The sequence below is a fragment of the Xiphias gladius genome, chromosome 16 (assembly GCF_016859285.1).
Source record: "Xiphias gladius isolate SHS-SW01 ecotype Sanya breed wild chromosome 16, ASM1685928v1, whole genome shotgun sequence".
NCBI lineage: Eukaryota > Metazoa > Chordata > Actinopteri > Istiophoriformes > Xiphiidae > Xiphias > Xiphias gladius.
The window spans coordinates 23,493,496-23,516,234 of NC_053415.1; the positions used below are offsets into that span (position 1 = coordinate 23,493,496).

A 22,739-nucleotide genomic window follows, 5' to 3' on the forward strand; every position below is an offset into this window, starting at 1 on the left:
GGATTACTTCAGCATTGTGCTATTGCTACTTTTACTTAAATAAAGGATCTTAACATTTCCTAATCATAATTTGATGATCTCTGGGATAGGAAGGGGCCCCATTAGTGGAAATACATAAATTAAATAGCAGCGTTTTGAGTCAGGTTTTAAATAGAAACATGTATTTTGTTTTACCAGGGGTTGGAGGTCATTTGCGGATTTGGATGTACATTCAAACGGACTCTTACTCAGAATCGTGTTGACTGTCTCAGTCTCAGTCATTTTCCAGGTTTATACTGACACTCATTATCGCTCAGGAACAGCTTCTGTGTTTGTCTCCACCTTGAATGCAAGTGTTAGTATTCACTGGCTCTACTCGTCAGGCTCCATTGAGAGGTTGAATAACGAGGCTCCCCTGCCAGGAGATGGGGCTGTTTTTCAGCAGAGGTCAGATTACTTGACTTGACGGGGTCTGACTTCTGGGTTTAGATTTGCTCTGCTGTGCTTAGACATTCCTACATTATACCGCTTCTCTCCATAAGGAACAACAAGTAATTGTGAAAGGGGTTTTGCGCTCCCGAATCCAGGCTTTTCAAAAAACAGTGTCAGGTGTGTGCAGCGGCGGAGCACAAATATCTGGGCACTGTACATATGAAGCCTAAGCGGGCCCCATTCATTTTAATTTTTTAATTTTAAGATTTTTACGTCTTCATTACACCAATATCAAACCGTTCTGAAACACTGCTAGCAAGCTTCAGAATAACTCCTGTCTCAGCTGCTTTTCCCATGATAGTTCCATGCTACTTTTTTTTTCTCTTTTGGTACCCGGATTGTACCTGATTCTACTAATCGTTTATACTAAAAAATATATATATTTAAAAAAAAAATCTAAGGATTTCCTCTTAGTTTCCCAGAGCCCAAGGTGATGTCTTCAAAATGTTTTTTTCAACAAAGGAACAACCCAAAACCCAAAGATATTCAGTTTATTATCACAAAAGCCAAAAAAAGCAGCAAATCCTTTCATCTGAGAAGCTGGAACCGGAAAATATTTTTCTCTTAAAAAATGACTTAAGCGATTAATCACTTTTCAAAGTAGTTGTCGATACATCTTCCTTCAATTGAATAATCAATTAATTGACTCATTGTTGCAGCTCTAGTTTATAATAATTGTAACTATACTGAGAAAATAAAAAATATTTTGCTTTTTCAACGTGAACAATCAAAAATTGGTCTGTGATTGGTCCATTTAATTATTGCGTCACGATGTAACAGTGTAGCTACAGTAAGACTGACCATGAGGTCCTGCATTTTTTTTTTTGTCTAAAATCCCAACAGATTAAAGGGCCATGTGAGGAGATATACCTCTCAGCGTTTGGAGGAGTAAAGCTAGATATGAACTCACTCCTATCATGCATCACTTTTCCCGTTTCACTCCAATCATCCCGTCAAGTTCAGAGAGAACGGTAGGTGTGTGGAACTCTTATCAGATCCACCGGTTGTTGAGCACGGTGTATAAATATTGGACAAACCGCGAAGGTCAGTACAAACCTGCACGCAGAACGAACGACCGAGGTGAGTTGCGAAAAGGACTCAACAGGTTTCGGGTTTGGTCTTGTGAATGGGTTTTCAGAACAGTGAACGGATTTACATTAATTTCAGTCATTTCTTAAACAATTTCAAACATTTCTTACACGAGCTACAGGGAATGTGGGGATAACTCTTTAACTTTCTCCATAGCTTAGAGCCATGGCGATGTTTGGGAAGGTTTTGGAGCCAGTGGGCTACATGCAAACTGTGAGGTGAGTTTTCCCTTTGAATTATGCGGAACGTAAGCCATTTAGTGAGGCCTTTTAATGAAACGCCTTGCACAGCAGTAAACAGTAGCTCGAAAAAGGAAATAATATGATTTCAAAATACATTTTCTTCCAATATGGCAGCCTGTCACTACTCATATCCCGTTCAAAGTGAATCCGGATTGTGTGTGTGTGTGTGTGTGTGTGTGTGTGTGTGTGTGTGTGTGTGTGTGTGTGTGTGTGTGTGTGTGTTGCTCAGGGTCCTTGTTCAGGGAATCTGCTCCTATCTGGGCGGCAGTGCCACAGCGGAGGAGACTGAGGTGGCCAAGAAGAACCTGGACCACATCGATCAGGAGCTGGGAGCATCGGGTCACGGCCTGCTGGACGACCAGGAGGTCCACCGGCTGGAGGACGACCTGGCAGTGGTCTACTACCAGCTGGGCACAGCGGTGAGGAAACTGTCCCTGAATCTGATACATGCAGCTATATGGAGAACAGCCAAATACTTGTCTGGGTATTTTGGAGGGTAATCTAAAACCATCTTAGCAAGTGATGAGAAATCTGCTTCTCATGTTTTATTGTGAAGGTTAGGAGAAGGCAGAGCAGCTGTTCGACAGTCACACCCAAAGTCATGTAAACGATATGCAAACATTTAATCAGATTATTCAATGACAATTTTCATAGTCGATTAATCATTGTAAGTAATTTATTAAAAACAAACTCCAAACATTTGTATATTTCACCTTCTCCAATGTGACAATTTGCCGTTTTCAGTCAGTGACCTTGAAGAGTAACAAGCACTCCGCCAGTTTTTTCCGAACTGATTTGTGACTGAACTCATCATGCTAAGTGTATTATGTAAATGTAGATGTGTGACCAGACGTATGACTGAAGCAGCTATTTTGTTTCTACCAGATTTAGTATTAACAGGCTTGTGCCTTTTTGTCATCTGAATAATAATTTCAAAATGTTAGTAGGAACTGCTTTCCTTTCGCTGAGTGTTCCACTGGAGTGGAAATGTGATTGAAATTCAGAAGAAAAAAAAAGGTAGAGGATTAAATTCCGGCAGAATTCGTGCATGCCTTTTTTAATGACACTTTTTGCATTAGCATTTGTCAACCAGGTCTTCTTGCTCTGCAAGTAAACTTGTATTACACTTTGGGTCCTTTTAAAAACACTGAAAATCGCCCATGAGCCTCGTCTTGATAGGCAATGAGGTTTGTTGTTTGATATCGGATGAAATTACACCACTCTAAGTAGGAAAAGAGAGATAAATATGGTGGAACCTGTTGGCAACACAGTCATCATCAGCCCTCACATTGTGATGTATTCTAGAAAGGAAACCTGCAGATTTTAGGAACCACTGTCCTGTAAGTGCATCCAAATGAACCCGAATCTTAAACCTTTACAGTGACTGCAAGTGTTCAGAGACCTCCTCCTACCTCCCACTTCCCCCTAATTCGAGCAGAGTGTCAGTGGCGAGGCGTTAGTATTAGAAAAACTTGAAATAACAGAGAAAAGCTATACTGGTAAAAGATGGTCAGCTTGTTTGTGTCATGGATGCCTGCCTGTTTCAGGTGAGGGCCCAGTCAGACTTCACCAAGAAGGAGACGGAGGTGTTCCTGCAGTATGTGCAGGACTACCGTCTGGAGAGGCAGGTGACGGCGCTCTACAACCGTCTGATGGGAGTGTCGGCGCTGACCGACCAGCCGACCCTCCTGGAGGAGCTCATTCTGACCCGCAAGCCCAAACGCTGGGAGCTGAGGGAGTTCTGCGTCAAGGTTGGTGAAGGCGCAGGGCGCGATGTGGAGGGGTGGGGAGTCTCTGTGTTTAACTCGACTCCCCACAGGGGTCGTTAAAGTATCTTTTTTTTTCTTATCTTACAAGTCATTATGCAGGGTCACGCAACCCTGCTAAACTGTCATTATGCAGGGCCACGCAACCCTGCTAAACTACAGCAGGAGGAAGCCCGAGGTGACACAGCAATCTAACATCCTCATGTTCACGAGTGTGGGAAGGAATAAAAATTGACAGAAATAAGAAGGACAACAGGACAGACAGCTTTTTAAACCGGAAGTGAAGCGCTGCGGATCTGTCATCCGTGTGTATTATGCTTAATGTCATCAGATCCAAGAAATACGAAGCTATTCCAGATGGCATTTCATGAAAATAATGCAAATATATGCAATCTCCCTGAGAACGAGGTTTTAAGAAAACAAAAAAGCAGTGAGGAGCACAGCTGCACACGATTAAATATTCAATTTCCAGACCAAAAAGATAAATGTGACAGAAAAACATCGAGGTCTTGTGGGGAATGAAGCTTCCTGCATCTATCTTCTTGGTATGAAAATAAACTGAATATTTAATGCAGCAGAGCTGTGTCTTTCTTGTGAGCTGGGTTGCCAAGTTCCCTTTTGCCTACGCTGTTGTAAAAAAAACAAAAAACGAAAAAAAAGTTTGGTATCCACTGAAAGGAGCTACAACAGAGTGCTGCGATGGCTGAGCAGGCTTTAAACTTAAAATTAAAACAGGAGTTCAAAGCCTGAATACTTTATTGTCTGTGAAACAACATTACACAGCTGTGGTGTAAATGTCACAGGTTTGAGCACCACAAAAGCACACATTTCCCTTTTTGCATAGGAATCACATAGAGTTCTCTCTCCTATTTCTTACATAAAAAACTAGAAATGACTGGATGGACCGCTCGCTTTTTTTAAACATAAAACCTGACTGTGTGTCCATTAGTCCATCTGTCATTCTCTGGTGCCCCCGAGCAAGACACACATCACCAGCCTGCTGCATCATGAGTGTCCACTTTGGGAGGAAATGGACCTTGGACATGGCAGCCGTCACAGGCTTGTTTCTTATACGTCCACATGACTCGTGTGGGAACAGCATTCACCCCTTATTAGAAATGATATGTACAATCATTTTAAGGGCAGGGTAAAAAAACAAAACAGCTGTTTTTTTTCCACAGTTTTAAGAGCAGGGTTTTCATCCTAGAAATTCAAATCAGTCCAGAGTGCACTTATCAAGGGGCTTTAGGGTGTGAGGGAGCCAGCCACGGTGGATTAGCCTTAATGCTGAAGCAATTTCTGCTTGAAATTGGTGCTAAAGGAGTGATTTGTTTGTCCAGTGCTCTTTTCCAGGACTTTTTTTTTTTTTGCACTATGACCTGAATTGCACAAATGCACTGAGTAATATAACAAGCCCAGTGCTTTCACTGAGGCGCAAAGAATTGCTCAATTTGCTGCAGCCTAAGTGAATCTCAGTGAAATTATCCAGTAAAGGATTTGGTGCAACAGACCTAACTTTAGTCTGTGCAGTCAGCTGGAGGAATCCACAGTGCTCTGAGACAAGGGCAGCGGCATGTGTAACTGACTGTAGCAATCAAAGTCACCGCTGTAAATCATGCATCCAGACCGGAGAACCTGACCTTGTTGAGCAAAGGAACCACAGTTATGTTTCTTTAACCTTGAAGAACTTATCATGTATAAACATGTTGTAGGTGATAAGTTTATGTTTCATGCCGGGTTTTTCTCTCCCGCAGGCACAGGAATACTGGCAATGGTTTCCTTTTTTTTTTTTTTTTGTAAATCAGACAAACTTTAAAGTACACTTTAAATAGGATGAATAACACAAAACTAAAATTACCCGTTCATTTCCATATCTCCACATCAGACACTAACAGGCTCTGTGTTCTAATCCTGGAGCACCTTTCTGTGAGTTTTATTTTGAGGAAAGAGAGGAGCTCAGACAGTCTCGTGGGAACAAGTGGTCACTTCAGTTTAAGAGAATGAGCCAGAACAGTCATGACCAGCCTCTGTTCTGCTGTAATGATGAGATTTGGAAACACTTTAAAGTCAGTGCAGTTGCCAAAAATCCCAGATGGGAAACTATTTTTGACCACTTTTTGAAAAGTGCATTCTTTTTCCTTTCCTTCCTCTTTCTTTCGACAGATAAACTTTGTCCTGGGCACCGGTCTGCTGTGTCTCTTCACGCAGGCTTCTCTGACAGGCAGAGATCAGGGTCTGCTGATGAAGACCTGGTCCGACCGCATGGGTGCCCTCTACAGGAAGATGAAGAACACAGGTGGTCGCTGCTTAGGATACTTTCTGGAGCAGGCGGAAGAGGACATTCGGCAACAGCTGCACGAAGCCGTGCAGAACCGCGCACCTCCTGAGGAGGCGGCGACAGGCATCCTGAAGGCCCTGGAGAAGAACTATGATTGGCTGCGCTGGGCGGTGATGCTCCACCCTGCCGTGGGATCCATGGAGGACGAGACGGAGGAGGAGACGCAAGAAGAAAAGGAAGATGCACCGGCAGAACAGCAGCGCAACAATTTCCTATCTGTAGCGTCCGAAGCTCCGATCCCCCATGTGGTGGCTTGCTACCGTGACGCACCCACTTCGCTGGACAAGAGTCGCATCCACCAGCTTATCCAGGACCTGGAGTGGAAGATCCCCAACCCGCCCCCTGAGGTTTATGCTTCCATCGAGGAGGACCCCGGCAGGGCGCGCCGCTACCTAGCCTCCCGCATGCTGAAGAAGCTGCAGGAGGGGCTGGGATCTGGTGTGGCCGTCCACGTGGTGCCGGGCAGGATGGAGATGAAGTGCAACTTCCCTCCAGCCTCCTACTACCTCTACGAGTACAAACACCGGCTGGCCTCGGGCACCGTGTGCGTGTTCGGATGAAAGGGAAACCAGGGGGGTACAACCTGCTGTTCTCGCACAGATGTTTGATAATCATATTACAGTATCTGCTTTATTTTTCTTGCTTTCACACTGGCATTGACTTGTCTTGTGTAATATTACTTCCAAATAAATGTCATTTTAGAGAAAAGGGAAAATGACATACACGAGTTTTTACCTTCCTTTAAAGCAAACTTCCAGTTTCTAACAACTTTGGTCTGATCCAGCGACGGTAATGTCGGACGGTAGGCACCCCCACTTTCGTCCAGACCAAAATAGCTCAACAAACATTGGATGGATTTTAATTTTGTACAGACATTCATGCTCATTCATGAACAGGATGATATCGCTACAGCAAAGTCCAACCGGGGGAAAACACATGAAGTCAGACCATCAGCCAGGTGGTTTTTACCAGTTTAGCCAGATTATCTACAGGACTATTTGAAGTTAAAAACTAAGGATCAAAGTTGTACGAGAGTTGGGTAATAATTTTATTGTTGTTCTCTGTTCAAATAAGTTCAGCTAACACGGCGGTTTGTTTTAAACCTATGATTGTCTGACTGCCTGTGTTTCTTGCCCAATCTTTCGCCTGTTCCATAAATGTTGACGTGTTCCCAGATCTCAGCAATTAACTTGGTGAGTACAATGTTGTTTTTATTGATAGGAATCATGGCGAAAACCAAAAATGAAAACAAAGCCAAAGTTGTACGAAACCAGAATGTCCCTTTCTGGCTTTGTCACTAACATATGCATTGACTTTCTAAACCTCAATAACAAAATCGCAACTTCCACAAGGAGGCAGAGATCAAATGTTTGACCCGTCTTTCCTGTTGAGGTCATTGTTCATTGCTGATAACTGATGGATCAGAAGACAGAATAATTCCCAGTCAGAGTCAGTGTTGTAAAAATGTCCATCTTATCAACGAATAAGTGTCTGACTCGTGTCCACAAGAGGAACCAGCAACATCTCTTACTGTCCATCACATAATAACATAAATTGCTCCTTAGCTCCTGTCCTTTTCATACAGTTAAAAAAAAATCCAATTACTGTTTTTGGACTTACACAAGTCCACCATCAAAGTTGAGGTGAACCATGTTTTCCAAGTCCTTCCTGACATCTGGGATGCCCTCCAGCACCTGCCGAAAGTCGTCAAAGGACAGCGAGAAGCACTGGCAGTCGGTCAGCGCCTTCACCGTGGCCAGATGTTTGCCTTTGGTCAGCACGCATGTCTCTGTTTTGCACATGGAGGGAACCACAAGAGCGTGGTTAATGAGCGAGTAAACCCTAATGACGGGGATGAGCTCTGACAATTAATCCTAAATTAAATAAGCAGACTTAGCTCAGTTATTTCGGGAAGCCTGCTTAGCTCTAAACGCTGCTGAGCTTTGGTTCCAAAAAGATTAGGGCCCGTTCGCACTTATAGCCTGAGAATTAAGTAAATCCCACAAATTGGAAAAGATAGATTTATTCACTTTGGTGATTTTTTAGAAAAAAAAATGCTTCTTGCTCACCTATGCAAACAAACAGGAGCTTGCAGAAGTGCCCGTGCATGTGTATACATGTGTGACAAGTTGGGAATAATCAACTGGGTACTTTCAGAATCACACAACACCTGCCTACAATCTGAATCCAAATATAATAAACAAAATATACTGATGTGAACTAATTAACTAAATCTCCACATGGCAGTTGCTTTAGCTTAATTTTTTCCCGTCCGTACCTGTTCCAGTTTCTTTTAAAAACTGCCCTTGTATACAGAAACTGTGTAAATTAAAACTCAAATCACCGCTCTCTGGTGCCACCTAGCCATGCAGATAGTTTCGGTTTTATTTGTCCAAGTTTTGAAATATCTGTCTTACAGATTTTTTGCCAGTGCAAGCTCACAGCACTTAAAAATGACAACAGAAACATCTTTTCCTAGAAGCTCAATCCCTGTTACTGTAGATAATCCGCAGAACAAGCTGTCGGATGTTTTCATACGGGACTGTTTCTCTGGTAGAGAGTAGTTCCAGTGAAAACTGTTCACAGTAAGGTCTGTGGATTATCCAGAGTATAACTACTAACAGTTTAAATTGAGTTTGGCAAGATGTCCTCAAGTGAGGACATTACAATGCTAACAGCCCTGCCATATGGAATTCCATTCACATTCATTGTATTGGGGTGGAGGCAGAAATCTCAGAGACAGATATATATCAAAACCTCAGGAATTAAAATAGAAACTATCTACATATACTGCGTGTTTTTTTTTTTGTAATTTGAGTGAACTAAGCCTTAATGAGAGGTTAATGCATTAATTTGATACCCTGAACGCACACTAGTGGTTAGAAGAAGGAACATCACGGTGATGTCTGAGCAAATGTCAAATTCACATTTATACTAACCTCAGAATATTGACCTGAATTAACCAATGTGAACGTATTTTAAAGTACACAGTGATATTGTGACACTGCTCAGTGAAAATGCACCTAATGCATAATGTACCTAAATGTGTTTAAAAACACAGCAGAAACACAAAAAGTAAACACAAATGAGCTCACGGCAATTTTTGCTGTTTCTGTCCATTCATTATGTTCATTATATAACACTTACACAGCGCTGTGGTGTACTTATTGTGCTTCTTATGTGGTGTACTCAATCTGATTTCCAGTTCATTTAGCGGAAAACTTTGTATAATAAGTTGTAAAACACATTCTGGTAAGTTAATACCTCTAAAATGAACCATTTGTGAAATTGCCTGATGTTCCTTCACTTCCTTCTCCTCTCCCACATCAAATTTACTACCTACCAATTTCCAGATCGCCGAATATTTTCCACGATGTTGCAGATAATCAAAAACCAGAGAGTAAATCCAACCCACCTCCAAAAAAGTCTCCATCACACAGTTCCCTTTCGTAGGAGTCAGTCTCCATCAGGACCTGGCCGTGGTCGATGAAGAACATGCGGTCGCCCGGGACGTTCTGACGGACAATGACATCTCCCTCCTGAAAAACCTCGTACTCCAGTTTGGGGAGAACGGCACTGATGAAGTTTTGATCTCTGTTCTGAAACATTGGCACCTTTCTCAGCAGGCGGCCGCACATCACCGACAGGATTTGCTGAAAAATAAATATGCATGATTTTAAAACACATTTAATTCACAACAAAAGAAATAAATAATAACAGTAGGAACTAAATGACAAATAAAGCAGACCCAGGTATGGCATTAAAAAATTCAAATAACTGAATAACATATAATCCTATGTACCTCATATGGATGTCAACAAGACCCAAAATGAGTCAAGTGTGTGAGGTTACAAAGAATCTGTGCAGTTTATATTAGTGATCTGCACATAAATACTGTGGTTGTTCCAGTAACTGAAAGGGGTTTCGTTTAATTCAGTTTGTTTCAATCTGCCTGCACTTAAGTGTCCTGATTCTGATCATTTCTTTAACCCTAACACTTGGAACAGGCCTGATGTCCTCAATCAGTTTGAAAATTAAAGGACCAGTGTGTAGGATTTAAGGAAATCTACTGGCACAAACGGAACATTAATATTCATAATTGTGTTTTCATTAGTGTATAATCACCTAAAAATAAGAACTGTTGTGTTTTCCTTAACTTAGAATGAGCCCCTCGTGTCTACATAGGTAGTGTTACCTCTTCGAAGGAACCCGCCATGTTGCACCGCAATCTTTCTACGGTAGCCAAGAAAGGACAAATCAAAGGGTCGGGAGGGGTGAGGGGAGGGGTATTCAGTTGGTTGCAATCCAGAACCTCACCACTAGATGCCACTGAGTCCTACACACTTGTCCTTTAAAATGCCGCATGTGGTTAGCTTCTCAAGGCGGTAAGACGCTCGTACTGTAAACAATACGCATCTCAGATCAAAATCAGTCTTTGGATTTCATTATTAATGTAGGTAGAAGCAGAGCAGGGAATTCTGGCACAACTTCAAAGACTCGCATGGTGCACGGAGAAGGGAAGAGGTCTGAAGGGGTAAAAAAAATCCAGCAACACTTGTAGTGTAAAGAACAATAGAGACAATAAAGTTGTTCTTTATACTACTGTATTTTTTACATCTTCAGACTTTTCCACTCAGATGTAGGTGAAGTTTTACCAGAATTCCCTACTCTGCCTCCACAGTAGTCCACGCCTCTGAGATTCCACTCACCGCGGAAGAAGAGCGCCATTTCATTTAGGCATCAATATGCGATTCATTAAAACAAATCAGATAGAAGCAGCGGTCGGGAGGTGAGCATTTAGTTCAAAACCGTACCTCTTTAAGTGCTGAGGACACGGTGTCCATGACGTCCTTCTCGTCAAACCACTTCCCCCCGTAGCGAGCCTGGTAGTAGTTGCTGATGCGAAGCTGCAGTTCAGGTGGGAGCTTCATGAAGGTCATGTAGTGCTCCAAACGGCTCATCTGCAGAGAGTCACACTGTTCTTACAGACTGAAAGTAACGAGACGATGTTACGGTGCTTGAATGAAATGAAACATGCGTCGTCCCTCGTCTGTTTTCACACCGGCCACTTCTGTCCTACATAAGACTTTATGATAAATAACTATATTAATAAAAATAAATATTAAAATGCTAGAATATCAACTAATGATACAGAATCACATAAAAATATATAAATTTCAATCCTTAAGTTAACTTAATAAATAGATATTTGATTTAAAAAAATTATTTAAAAAAGGCATGAGATAATTCAATTAATCAATGTTTTTTTAGTTCTCCACTCCAAATCTATTAAATTATTGCAATAGCATGTGTAATATTTACTGAATATCAAATTCTTACAATATCATTAACTCAGAAGGTCTCTTTTTTATTCCTTTGATATAATATAATATGATATAATTTTAAAATATCAGTGTTGATTGATTTGCTTTGCCCCCTACAGTATACATAAATAACCAAATAAACTAACAATGCAACAAAAAACCCTTAAATATTCTGGCAGAGTCAGTGATGTCTTTTAAATCCCTTCTTAAAACACATTTTTATTGTAGAGGATATCATGAGCTCATTTGAGTTTTTATTTTACTTTATTTCATTTGTCTTTTATTGAGTTTTGAATTCCCTTTTTATAAATTCTTTGATCTTACACCACTGGAATTGGTTTTATCTTTTCCTCTTTGATTTTGTGTTTAATTTGCTGCCCTGTGTGAAGCACTCTGTAAGTGCTCTACAAGTAAAAGATTATTATTATAATAAAATAATTTTGAGTTTGAATTGCAACCAATGTCAACTCATTACTTGCTTGTGTTTCACTAAGTGCAATAACTTGTTTAGTACGAGCTGTATTTGCTGATGAAGGACAGTAATTGTCACTCGTGAGGACCTTGCTCTTGTACTCCTTCGCTGCCGGGTCGATGTTGGCAATCATGGCTGTAGCGTTGGCCACGAGGACGGTGTACATCAGACAGCCGGACACCATGCTGACCATGACGATCCACATTTCAACATAATCTGGAGAACAAGATACCACCGGGACAGCTCATTTAGCGTATTATGTGGTGTATTTATGTCTGAGAGACTAATGTGTTACACCTATACTTGAATGCCATTAGTGCCTGTGGAAAATCAATAGTTCTCACTTGTTGGAGCGTCCATGGATCCATAAGAGAGAGCAATCATCTGCGAGAGAGCTCGAAATACTCCCCAAGAGTACTTCACGATCACTGTGGCATTCTGGAAGAAATATTTTCTTCATTAGTGGCACTATTTGTAGATCTGGGGCCCGTACCACTAAGCAAGTTCAATTAAGGGAAGGTTCTCTTGGGGTTATCTGGCTTCACTGAGCCTACTGCCAGCCGCCCCGGATAACCGGTATCACGAAGCTACATAGATACACTGTAAATAAGTGCAGGAAATATTGTAAGGTTCTTTAGTGTATACTGAGTATTTTTTGCCTTATTGTCAGATCATGAACAAACTATAATGAATTTGTGATAAATAAAAAAAGTTACATGTAATGTCAGACTGTTTCTGCTACCAAAGCAGAGAGGAGAGGAGAGAGGAGGAGAGAAGTAGTTAATGTCTGATAAGGTTAATCAGACATGTTGTATTTATAATCACAGTCAATATTTAACGGTGTTTGGATTATTTTTCTAATAAAAGAAATCAGAGGGTTTAGTTTTTATTTCCAATTATTGTCACAATGACGTGATCCTCTGAAGTTAACCTGCTCCGGTGCCCGTTAGCCTTGCAGCATAGCGTTAGCATGTTGATCTACCCCAGTTAGAAGTGAGCCAGCCTCGTGATAATGAAAAACCGGAGTTAAAACCCACTAATCTTGCTTCGTGGTAAAGGCCCCTGAATCTTGACAACAGCAACAACAAATCTTCACGTGACTTTGAACTAATGCCTGTGGTGTAGATGTTTAAAGCGCCACTAAGTGTTTTTCTGTGCAACAATTTTACGCTATTAACAGGAACACTACTGGTGATACATATTACATTTCTGGACGCGTTCTAGGTTTGCCACAGAGAAATTTCTTAGACCCTGTTGTGGAAGCTGGAACCAATGAATATTTGGTATTTTTGCTTTCAAAATGACTTACATTCGAAAATCGATTAATCGATTGCTAAAATAGCTTCCAACTCATTTTTTTACATCATTCACAACAACTCATCAGTCACCTTCATCATTCACACTCAGTTTGTCTAGAGGAAGTTTTGTGACATGAGTTTTACCATCAGGTTTTCTTTCCGGACCCAGCAGTCAGAGGGGAACTCCTCCAGCATGGGGACAAAGTACTGGATGCAGCCGTTCCAGTGACACAGCAGGAAAATCATCATGAACAAAGACAAGATGCGGAAGAACAGGCGGACCACCTCCAGGTTTGCATTTGACACCTGTCCCGAAGAGATGACATGAAAGCATGCGACTTTATGGCACTTGGTAAGCAAATCGTAGACAGCACAGATCATCCTGGTGGCTCAGTTTGCTGAGGTATGTGGCTTATGACAGCAGGATAGCGGGTTTAAATCTGGTCTAGGATCTGCCATGTCCTCTCCCAAGTCTATACTGTATATAAACAGTATACACTCACTCACTTACTCACTGGCACAAAATATCTCCAGTGTTTAGGACAGTAAGTTAATATGTTCTCTCACTGGCTACGTTACACTAACTCAACACCCACTATGAATAGAGAAAAACCTTGACAATAATGTAAAAATGTTGACAGTGATGTTGATTAAGCTTGAGCAGAATTTGGTTAGAGTTATGTGTATTGTGCAGACCTAAGGTCCCTTTTCATGACTTTAACTTGCTGTAAAAAAAAAAGAAAAAAAAAAAAAAAGTAGAAAAGATGATTCTGGTTTATTACAACTTGGCTCGTACTTTCATATTTTGGTCATAATTTCTGTCAGTTATGAGAACATGGTATTCCTGCAAGTAACTGCTGAGATGTGGGACCATGACGACATCACTACAACAGAGTCCGACGGGGCAAGAAACACAAGCAGTCAGACGATCAGACAGACGGGCGTGTAAACAAGCCAACAGTTTAGCTAGATTACCTGCACCCCTTAATGTGCAGGTAAAACCGAAAGTGACTGCAGCTGAAATGTTGGCAAAAAATCCCTTACTGTACGGAAGAAACAATTACAGAGAGCTTGTTAAGTCAAAGTTGAACCAGAACATTAGTCTGTAAACTGTGATGGACATTTACAACGCAATAATCCAATTTTACCTTTGTCTTTGTTTCCTCTTCCAAATAAGTGTGTTTAAAACCTTTGTGATGGTCTGACTGTTCATTTATGTTGCCTTGTTTGACTTCTTTTAAGCAATGTCCCCAATGTTTTCAGATCTCAGCAGGTAACTTTGAAAAAGAGACTCAGTTTGTTATAAAAATAAATTAAAAAAAACCCCAACAAAAAGCAGAATTATCCTTTGTTCCGTTATCCAGTATGCCTGATCTAACTCAATCTAACAGCTAATTAAATAAAAGTAACCAAACAAATTTATTGCACCCATCTTTCACAACATGCAGAGAAAAGACAGAGAAGCTTGAGTTATTTGCCAAGCAAACAACCCGCAACACCAACAATGCTAGGACTCTGGTGATGAACATTAATATAATACCTTCAGCACCAGTTTTTAATAAAAGGGGAGGCACTCGACTTTGTGGAGAACTTCACTTATTCAGCAGGACACAGTGCACGATTGGGGAAACTCTGCACATCTGGAAGTCTGAGAAATACAGCCAAATTATCAAAGGGCCATCTATACGACAGCAACGTCTCTATCCCTTTACTTTTCCTCAGGCCTCTGTTGTTTGACCACTAAAGCGTGGTTACATTTGATTAGAAAAAGGAAACCTCTGCTAAAAATAAATAAATAAATAATACAAGTGAATTGATTGTTGAGTTGATCGATGAGCTATGTGCCAGCTCTCGTTTTACAAATGACATTGTAAGTGGTCAAAGTCAGATTTGTCATCGGAGCCAGGTCTGGTAAGGTATCTGCAGGCAGGAGAAAGGTTGATTGAGTTTCAGAGGTGAGCTCTGAAGACTGTCTGGCGTTTGAACTTACTTTCTCCACTTCGTTGAAGAACCTGACCAGTCTGGACACTCGGGCGAGTCGGATCAAGCTGAGGATCCGCACAAACATCAGTATCCTCATCATCTTGTTGGTCTTGGAGGGGTTGTCATCGTTGTGGTATTGTAAGTCCTGGGATAGTAAAATTAAAAATGTATATTTACTTTCTTTTCAGGTATTTTCCTGGTTTATTATTATTATTTTATATTTATTTATAATATACTTGTCTTAAGTTTTTTCAAACCATCATTTTATTTCCTTTTCTTAAATACTTACTGTCTGTAAGGCACTTTCTGACTGCTCTAAGTGCCACATAAGTTTTTGATTATAAACCATGAACAGTTTATGTAAAATAAAGTGCAAGATTGTTTTGTGCACTGACAGATACTGCAGCAAACTGCTGGCTTTTTGCTGCTTCGTCAGTCTGTTCATTATTACCGCAAACAGCAGAATGTAGCCGATCGGGAAAGCAGCTATAACGTCTGGTATGAACCATGTCCTCAGGTAACTGACTCGGATCCGCTTGATATCCAGAATAGCTTCCTGTGAGAGAGAGCGGAGCAGCAGATTGAGCAGATGGATGAAGGCGCTGTGCAGCACGTGCCACGATCAGATGTATAATTTAACACTTGAACTGAACCAATATTTTGGGAGTTTGTCCAAAAAGAAGCGAGACAGTCATGTCAGATGAGATTTGCGGTGTACTCAAAGAAAATCTGAATTAATCTGACAGCGTTGTTGAATTGTTGCTGAAGCGCATGCATGAATATTTCAAACGGGGAAAAATCGTCTGAGAATAAATCTGGCAAAACCAGATGCTTGTGCAGTCCAGAGTAACCTCCACAGACAGAACAACACCACAGATGGGCCACTTGTGATTGACAAGATAGAAATCATAAAGCATAAGCAGATGAAAGCAAACAGGATATAGTCTGTACCATACTTTATTGGAAATATTATACTTCTCATTTATGCAATACAGTAATCCCTGTTATAAAATCAAACAGCAGGTGCCAATTTCGCCCATGTCCAGGAGATGAGAGGGGAGAGATTGTTAATCTTGCCTTTCGTGTATTGAGTAGATTACAGATGGGGCAGAGATGGATTGTATGTGCTTGTCTGTACAGGGATTATAGTCTTCCAGATTGTGTCTGAAAATAGAGTACGGCCACTCTCACCTCGCCGTCCTCTGCTATGATGCCCATCCGGAAATTCAGAGCCACATCTATCAGGAACAGCGTGTCTGAAAACACGTTAAACCCCTCCCATGCCAGCCCACTGTTTCCATCCAGAAAAGCTATCTCCATGGGAATCCCAATCAGGTTCAGAAACGTGATGGCCATCATGCACATGATGTAGTAACTCCTACAAGGAAAAACATCAAGAAAACATATTTGAGCTTGTGTGACTTTTGAGTAACCCTCAGATCTTGTTTTCCATGTAGGTTTGTAGAGGAAAGTCTCTGTTCGTTTGCCAGAAGGACTCATTAGACGGTCATGCTGCAGCCGGTAAGGCAAGCTGATTTTCTCTGCTACTGTAACTGCACATCTCCCAAGCCAGGGTTCAGTTTCCAGGCTCAAATAACTCTGCTCTCTGATCCCAGTTGTTTCATTTGCTCCCTGTATTCATTCCATTTGATTGCCTTATGGACTAATAATAACAATACTGCATGGGTAATGTAAAACCAGCCGTATGTGAAAACCTGTTCTCAAACAAGCCATTCGATCCATCTGTTATTTTCCCTTCTAATCCTCCACTATTATCTTTAAATTCACCTCACAAAACTGGAATTTCAAGAGTAGTAATCATTTTAATTCTCCTCTACTGATGTTCAAATTTCAATTGCTCTTGTAGGTTACTGTTTTGCTCCGGTGTTTATTTTCTCTTTAAATGTTACACCAATTTAAGGGTTTTATGACATGCTTTCAGAAGTACAACACAAATAATTATCATAATGAATTATTGTATTGTTGACTAATGCTTAATACTACACCATTCAGCCACAACGTTAAAACCGGTAATTGGTTTTTAATTTTGTGGGTGACAGATATAATCGGTGTAGGGCAAAAACATTGAGTAGGGCAGCAAGTAATGACTAACTAACTAACTAATTTTCATTATTGATTAATCTGCTGATTATTTTCTCAATTAATTGATCTAATGTTTATTCTACCAAATGTCAGAAAATACAGAAAAATCCCCAACACAGTTTCCTAACATCAAAGGTGATGCAAGTTCCCTTCAAAAACACTTCAAAACCTAAAAATATTCAGACAAACAGCGAATCTGTGAATCCGAGAAACTGGAGCTAGAAAATGTTCGGCATTTTTTGATTAATTATAAAAATAGTTTCAGATTATTTTCTATCGATGAATAATTAATCAATTAAAGGACTAATTATTTAAGCTCTAATATGGATAAAGATTGTAAGATAAAATAAAATGGGATAAGATAACACTGTATTAATCCCAGGAGCAAAATGAAGCAAATAATTACCTATAAAAACTTACTGAAACTACACAACTTTAAAAGATACAGTCACACTGAATGTGGGGGTAGTGTCTCAGTACAGGACTGGCCTCAATCTATCAGATATATTAAATACCTCATGAGGCTGAAAGGGTGAATTACAAAGACTCCGCTCTCCAGCTGTCGGATGCACTCCTTCTCCACGGCCACCTCGCTGCCGTACACGTACAACGACTGTCTGTTCAGCTGCGGGAGAAGCAGGGCTCTCCATCCACAGGTGGCCATACTGCATCCCACGGCGGGACCTTTTAGTTTCTCCATTGCCCAACCTCGGTCCCCTCTGATCAGCCGAACGCACAGGCCATCCCCCTCCTGCTGCTGCTGCTGCTGCTGCTGCTGCTGCTGCTGCTGCTGCTGCTGCTGCTGCTGCTGCTGCTGCTGCTGCTGCTTCTGGTTCTCCCTCTCAGGACGAGTGGAGTCTGACTCTACCAGTCCTGACCTCCCCTCTTTGTCACAAGGTAATTTTCCATCAAGGCTCCCAACCTCAGGGCTTACTGAAGCTGTGTGGAGAAAGGCGAGTGGATACCCGCCTTTCTGCTCTCTCCCTCCCTCCCTCCCTCCCTCTCCATCAGCCTCTCTCTATTCCTGCCCCCACCCAACCCCTCCACCTCTTTTCTTTTTTCCCAGCTCATCAACTATTCAGTATCTGTGTCTCATCCCCACATGAATCAAGCCATGTCAAGAGGGCAGGGTTCAACTCACATTAATACCGAAGACAATGGCATGTGTGTGTGTGTGTGTATGCATGTGTGTGGAGGGGATCACAATTATTGCATGTGAACTAGACATCCGGCAGTGTGTGCAGGGGCAAGTTCAGTCCGAGCCATCCCTACCAGCGATGTAATTAAACACTGTACTGTGTTACCTGATGCTGTACATATGCTTGCAGCTCTGAGCGAGCTCCTGTGTTGTTTGTTTGCACATTTCACATCAGTAGAAAGAAAAAAAAAAGAATCAGGCTGAAATATTTCATTTTGAGGATTACAAAGTAGAAGTTTGGGATTGAATTCATCTGGATCTTTTCACTTTTTCTTGGAGGGTTGGTTAGGATCCGTTGCGAGAAAACTTGCAATGGATTAACCGAGGGGTCCTGTCAGCGGGTAAGGTGAATCACCAGCAGCTTAGTGCGTGACATGTGTCAAGATTACTGTTTTTTTCAGATTATCTTTGGATAACTGCACACAGGTACAAGATACACTGGAAGTGATTATACGGAAGAACAAAAAGACCACTTTTCCCCGCTTACATATGGATCAAGTCCGCAGGCGTAGTGATTTCTTTTAGTTCAGAATTTGCAGGGTAAGTGCAATGCTACAGTGAGACGCGATAGACTTCCAACCTGCCTCTCCTCTGATGCCCCTTCTGAAATATGCTTCAACCCCTTGTGACCCTGAACAGGAATAGAGCAGTTTAGAAAACTGTCGGATGTCATACCCGTTGTAGTTTTTATTTTAGTAACTTGTAACTGTTAAGCATTAAATCCGAATTACAATTTTCAACTAACATAATAATCTTTTTCTGGCAACAACATCTGGCTGAGCAAAGGGAGCATGTGGGCCAACTCTGGGCAAGACAAACTTCTCTACCGAACCAGTCTTAAAGCAGGTCGACAGAAACAACAAAGTGGGTTGTTTTTTCATTGCCTTCCCAAAGGACCCACATGACCATTTCAAAAACTATTCATGCAAGTGTTTTCTGACCTGTTCCCTCTACGGTTGAGGTCTGGTCAAGCACAATACAGATTCCACATGTATTTGGTCAAAGTTAGGGAAAGATCGTGGTCATGGTCAAAAGAAACCAATGTTTTGGGTGAGACGCTTTGTACACAAAACCCTCCTCCGCAATACAACATCGAACTACTCACGTCTTCACTTCTGTCATTACTCACACGAGCACAATCACGCCCCAATTAAGTGTTTGAAAAAAATGGTAGATGCTGTCGTAGAGACAGTCTCTTAAGTACCCTAAACAGCAGCTACCGAGAGAAAGTGAAGCATTTCTCAGTTACTTTTGCAGACACTGGACCTCTCTAAAGGGTCTCGGCATCTTTACCACTCCCCAGCTCACTTTATTAGGTTGGTTTTCAGACTGACATTTGCGGTCCAGTGCAACAACAGGCATGTCTGAGCTGTTGTGGGTGGGTCTTTTGCTTTGGTTGTGTCAAAAACCACTGGTGTTTATAATCCAATTGTTGAATTACATTACAATGTGATCTAAGTGAATGTCCGGTTAGTTCTTTTCTGGAGCACTGCCGTGCAATGTTCTGTGTGTTGGTATGTGACAAGTTCTCTGTTCCAACAAAGAACAAGGCTTATTGGAATATACAGCACGTGGGAGAATATTCGCTGGGTGCATGGCAAATACCAATCAAACAAAAAAAAACAAAACGAACAAACAAACAAACAAACAAAAAAGACAGAGTGCTTACAATTCTGCTTTCATAGATGCTGCTGGAAGCTTTCAGCAGACAGGAAGAGGAGGCGGCACGCGGTCAGGACCTCGGCTGTAGACCTACACCTCACCTCCTTCAGGGGGCAGATTTCTGCAGGAAACGCCAAAAGAAAGACAGACTTCAAATAAAACTGATATTGAATTACAGGGTATTTAAATGCTGCCTGTATATTCAGCATTTTGCCTTTTTAAAGTGCAACACAATATTGGCTCTAATGCTGTGGAGAGCAAAGAAAAGACTGCAGCAGAATGTGTTTCAAATGGAGGTGCATATCTATCACACAGGGCGAGCAAACAAACAATATGCTTACTTATTCATTTATCTAGCACACAGCTGGCCCTCAAACTAGAATAAGTGACTCAGTGCTTCTGCTTACGCACTGCTTTGCTGTGCTGACGCAGTGTAGACCCAGCAGACATGTGAAAACGCACACATACCTTAAGCATTGTCGGACAGAAGATGAACATTTTTCATCTTACAAAACTCCCGTGACATTGTAGTGTATGCTGTACCCATCAGCAATATTTTTTTTACAGCACAGAATATGATATCTGCCAAAGTAGCTGGTAGTGTAGAAAAAACAATAGTTCTGTGTGGTGGTTTATGTCAATTTTCCACTCATACAGTTCTTTTTTTTTTTATTATCAATAAACAGCAAAAGCACTTGTGCAGTTACACATATTGATATTTTACACCAACACACATCAGTGTAGTGCTGAAACAATTAGTCAATTAACAAAAAAAAATAAAAAATAAAGTAAGTAAAACATTTTCTGGTCCCAGATTTTCAATGTGAGGATTTGCTGCTTTTACTCTGTTTACTATCCCTGTATCAATTTAAACTGAATTTCTTTGGATTTTGTTGGTTAGTTCTGTTGTTTAGAGAAAACAAGCAATTCAAAGACATCACATTTTGGATGCCGGAAATTGGACCTGATTCGTAATTTTATAGATTAAATAATTATTCTGAAAAAATAATGGATAGTGTACTGACTTCCATCCAGCTATACCGCTTATCCTGCGAGGGTAGCGGGGGGTTGGGGTGTTTTGCTAATCCCAGCTGACATTGGGAGACAGAGGCAGGGTACACCCTGCACGGGCGGCCAGTCTATCACGGGGCTGAGATATAGAGACGAACAACCAGTCACGCTCACATTTCACACTGTGCTGAACTCAACGTGCCCTTACAGCAGCTTTAGTAGCAGCTCTTGATGTGAAAGAGCAGTAATGGGAATTTTGCATGTACTGTCAGAGCCCGACAGGGAAGAGAGGGAGACACTCACTTTCATCTCATATGGCAGTTTATAAAAAGGATTATCTGAATTTTTATATCATGATATGGGAACAATGGCGCATCAGTAGCAACTTCATCAGTTCTGAGGTGCAAAATAATGAATTTTCCTTGTATTCACTTTTTATAGGTCAGGGAAAATGTGTGGTTGTTTGTTTTGTCTGTGTCTGTGTGTGTGTGTGTGTGTGTGTGTGTGTGCGCCCTGGCTGGGTAGAACTGGAAGTTGGCAGCTGAAGAGATGCATCAGACTTACTGGGTCTGATAATGCCTTATATTATGCAAATCAAGGGTGACTCTCTTGGTTAAAGTGACAGCATGTTGGTTGGGGGTTTGTAGTTTTTAGGCCGAACAAACAGGACCCTGTAGGGTCAACTGAAGTGTCACAGGCCACGACCTGTCCGCTGACTGCTACACCTTTTAACATTTTTGAATCACTTTGCCTTTTAAATTGCAACTTCAAAAAAAATTGACTCATATAGAGTAAATTATTGGAGAAAACATTTTGGCAACAGCCTGCTATCCAGCTTCAATAATAAGTCTTAAACTTTTATATATTTTTGCAATAAAAATATCTCTTCGGTACATTACCAATTTTGATAGCTAATATTTATATTCACAAATGGTAATGATCGCCTGTCTTTGAGCTGTCTGGATAAACAGACTCTCGTAAACTGCAACTTGTTTAATTTACGTTTTTCATTTTATGAGTCACTTTTGTCTATTTTACTTGTATTTATCTGGGTAACATTTTATAATACAGCCTGCAATTTACAGTGTAGTTTTGTTGTATGAATCAGGTACCGATAAAATACTTACTGGATTTGTATAGATTTTTTATATCAATTTTTTAACAGTGTCTTTTAAACTTAATTTTGTCTTAATTTATTTGTTTGACTTATTAAACAAATTTCGTGGTAATTCCTGTTATTGTGTAATGTCAAGCTTTTGTTAAAACAATTACACTAGCTTGTTACTGTATGTATACTATGAATATGAAAAAATCATTCGTTACAGCCCTAATTTGTACATTGGACAGTTATTTGCATGTGGTGCCTTTTATGCTCATTTTAAAATAGAAAAATATAGAAAAGAATGACAAAAACGAGCGAGTTTGAGAGTAAAAAGAAAAAAAAGGATTTGCCTTTTCTTTTTTAACTCAAGCCTCAAGTACTAGCTTTTAGTTTGCTAGTTTAATTTGGTTTTAAGGTACGTGCTAAGGTAGAACCTCAGGGGCCCCAACAGCTGAGTTTTTCTCACACTAATGTTGTCAGAGTCAAAAATAAACTTACCAAACACAAAAACAGCATTTTTGCCAAGTCTAGAAAAAGTTCTGTCCGAACAAATATCAAAAAACGCATCTAACGAGCTGACTCTACAGTCATATATGCTCTGGTCCTTCCTTTAATCGTTGCGATTTTGTTACCTCTGCTGTAAACCGACGCTAGTTTCCTCCTCTTCCCGCCGTTAATAA

At 40.8% G+C, this 22,739-nt stretch overlaps 2 protein-coding genes across 3 annotated transcripts; one reads left to right on the plus strand and one right to left on the minus strand.

The window, feature by feature from the left end:
* The first annotated feature begins 1,332 nt into the window (after window positions 1-1,332).
* On the plus strand, window positions 1,333-8,625 carry LOC120801574. Of its 2 annotated transcripts, none has more exons than XM_040148718.1 (5): window positions 1,333-1,442; window positions 1,717-1,778; window positions 2,032-2,221; window positions 3,350-3,553; window positions 5,732-8,625. In XM_040148718.1, the coding sequence occupies exons 1-5, from the start codon at window positions 1,389-1,391 to the stop codon at window positions 6,464-6,466; spliced, it is 1,245 nt and encodes a 414-aa protein (XP_040004652.1). In that variant the 5' UTR covers window positions 1,333-1,388; the 3' UTR covers window positions 6,467-8,625. The 2 variants fall into 2 exon arrangements, with proteins under 2 accessions (XP_040004652.1, XP_040004653.1); XM_040148719.1 differs by having other exon boundaries at window positions 1,345-1,551.
* Window positions 7,097-17,866, minus strand: hcn5 (hyperpolarization activated cyclic nucleotide-gated potassium channel 5). Its single transcript, XM_040148716.1, has 10 exons — window positions 17,602-17,866; window positions 16,175-16,361; window positions 15,435-15,539; window positions 14,991-15,128; window positions 13,145-13,306; window positions 12,047-12,140; window positions 11,791-11,918; window positions 10,721-10,867; window positions 9,322-9,559; window positions 7,097-7,695 (listed from the first exon to the last, which is right to left on the minus strand). Exons 1-10 carry the CDS (start codon window positions 17,784-17,786, stop codon window positions 7,523-7,525), a joined length of 1,557 nt encoding a protein of 518 aa, XP_040004650.1. The 5' UTR covers window positions 17,787-17,866; the 3' UTR covers window positions 7,097-7,522.
* Between the last annotated feature and the right edge of the window lie 4,873 nt (window positions 17,867-22,739).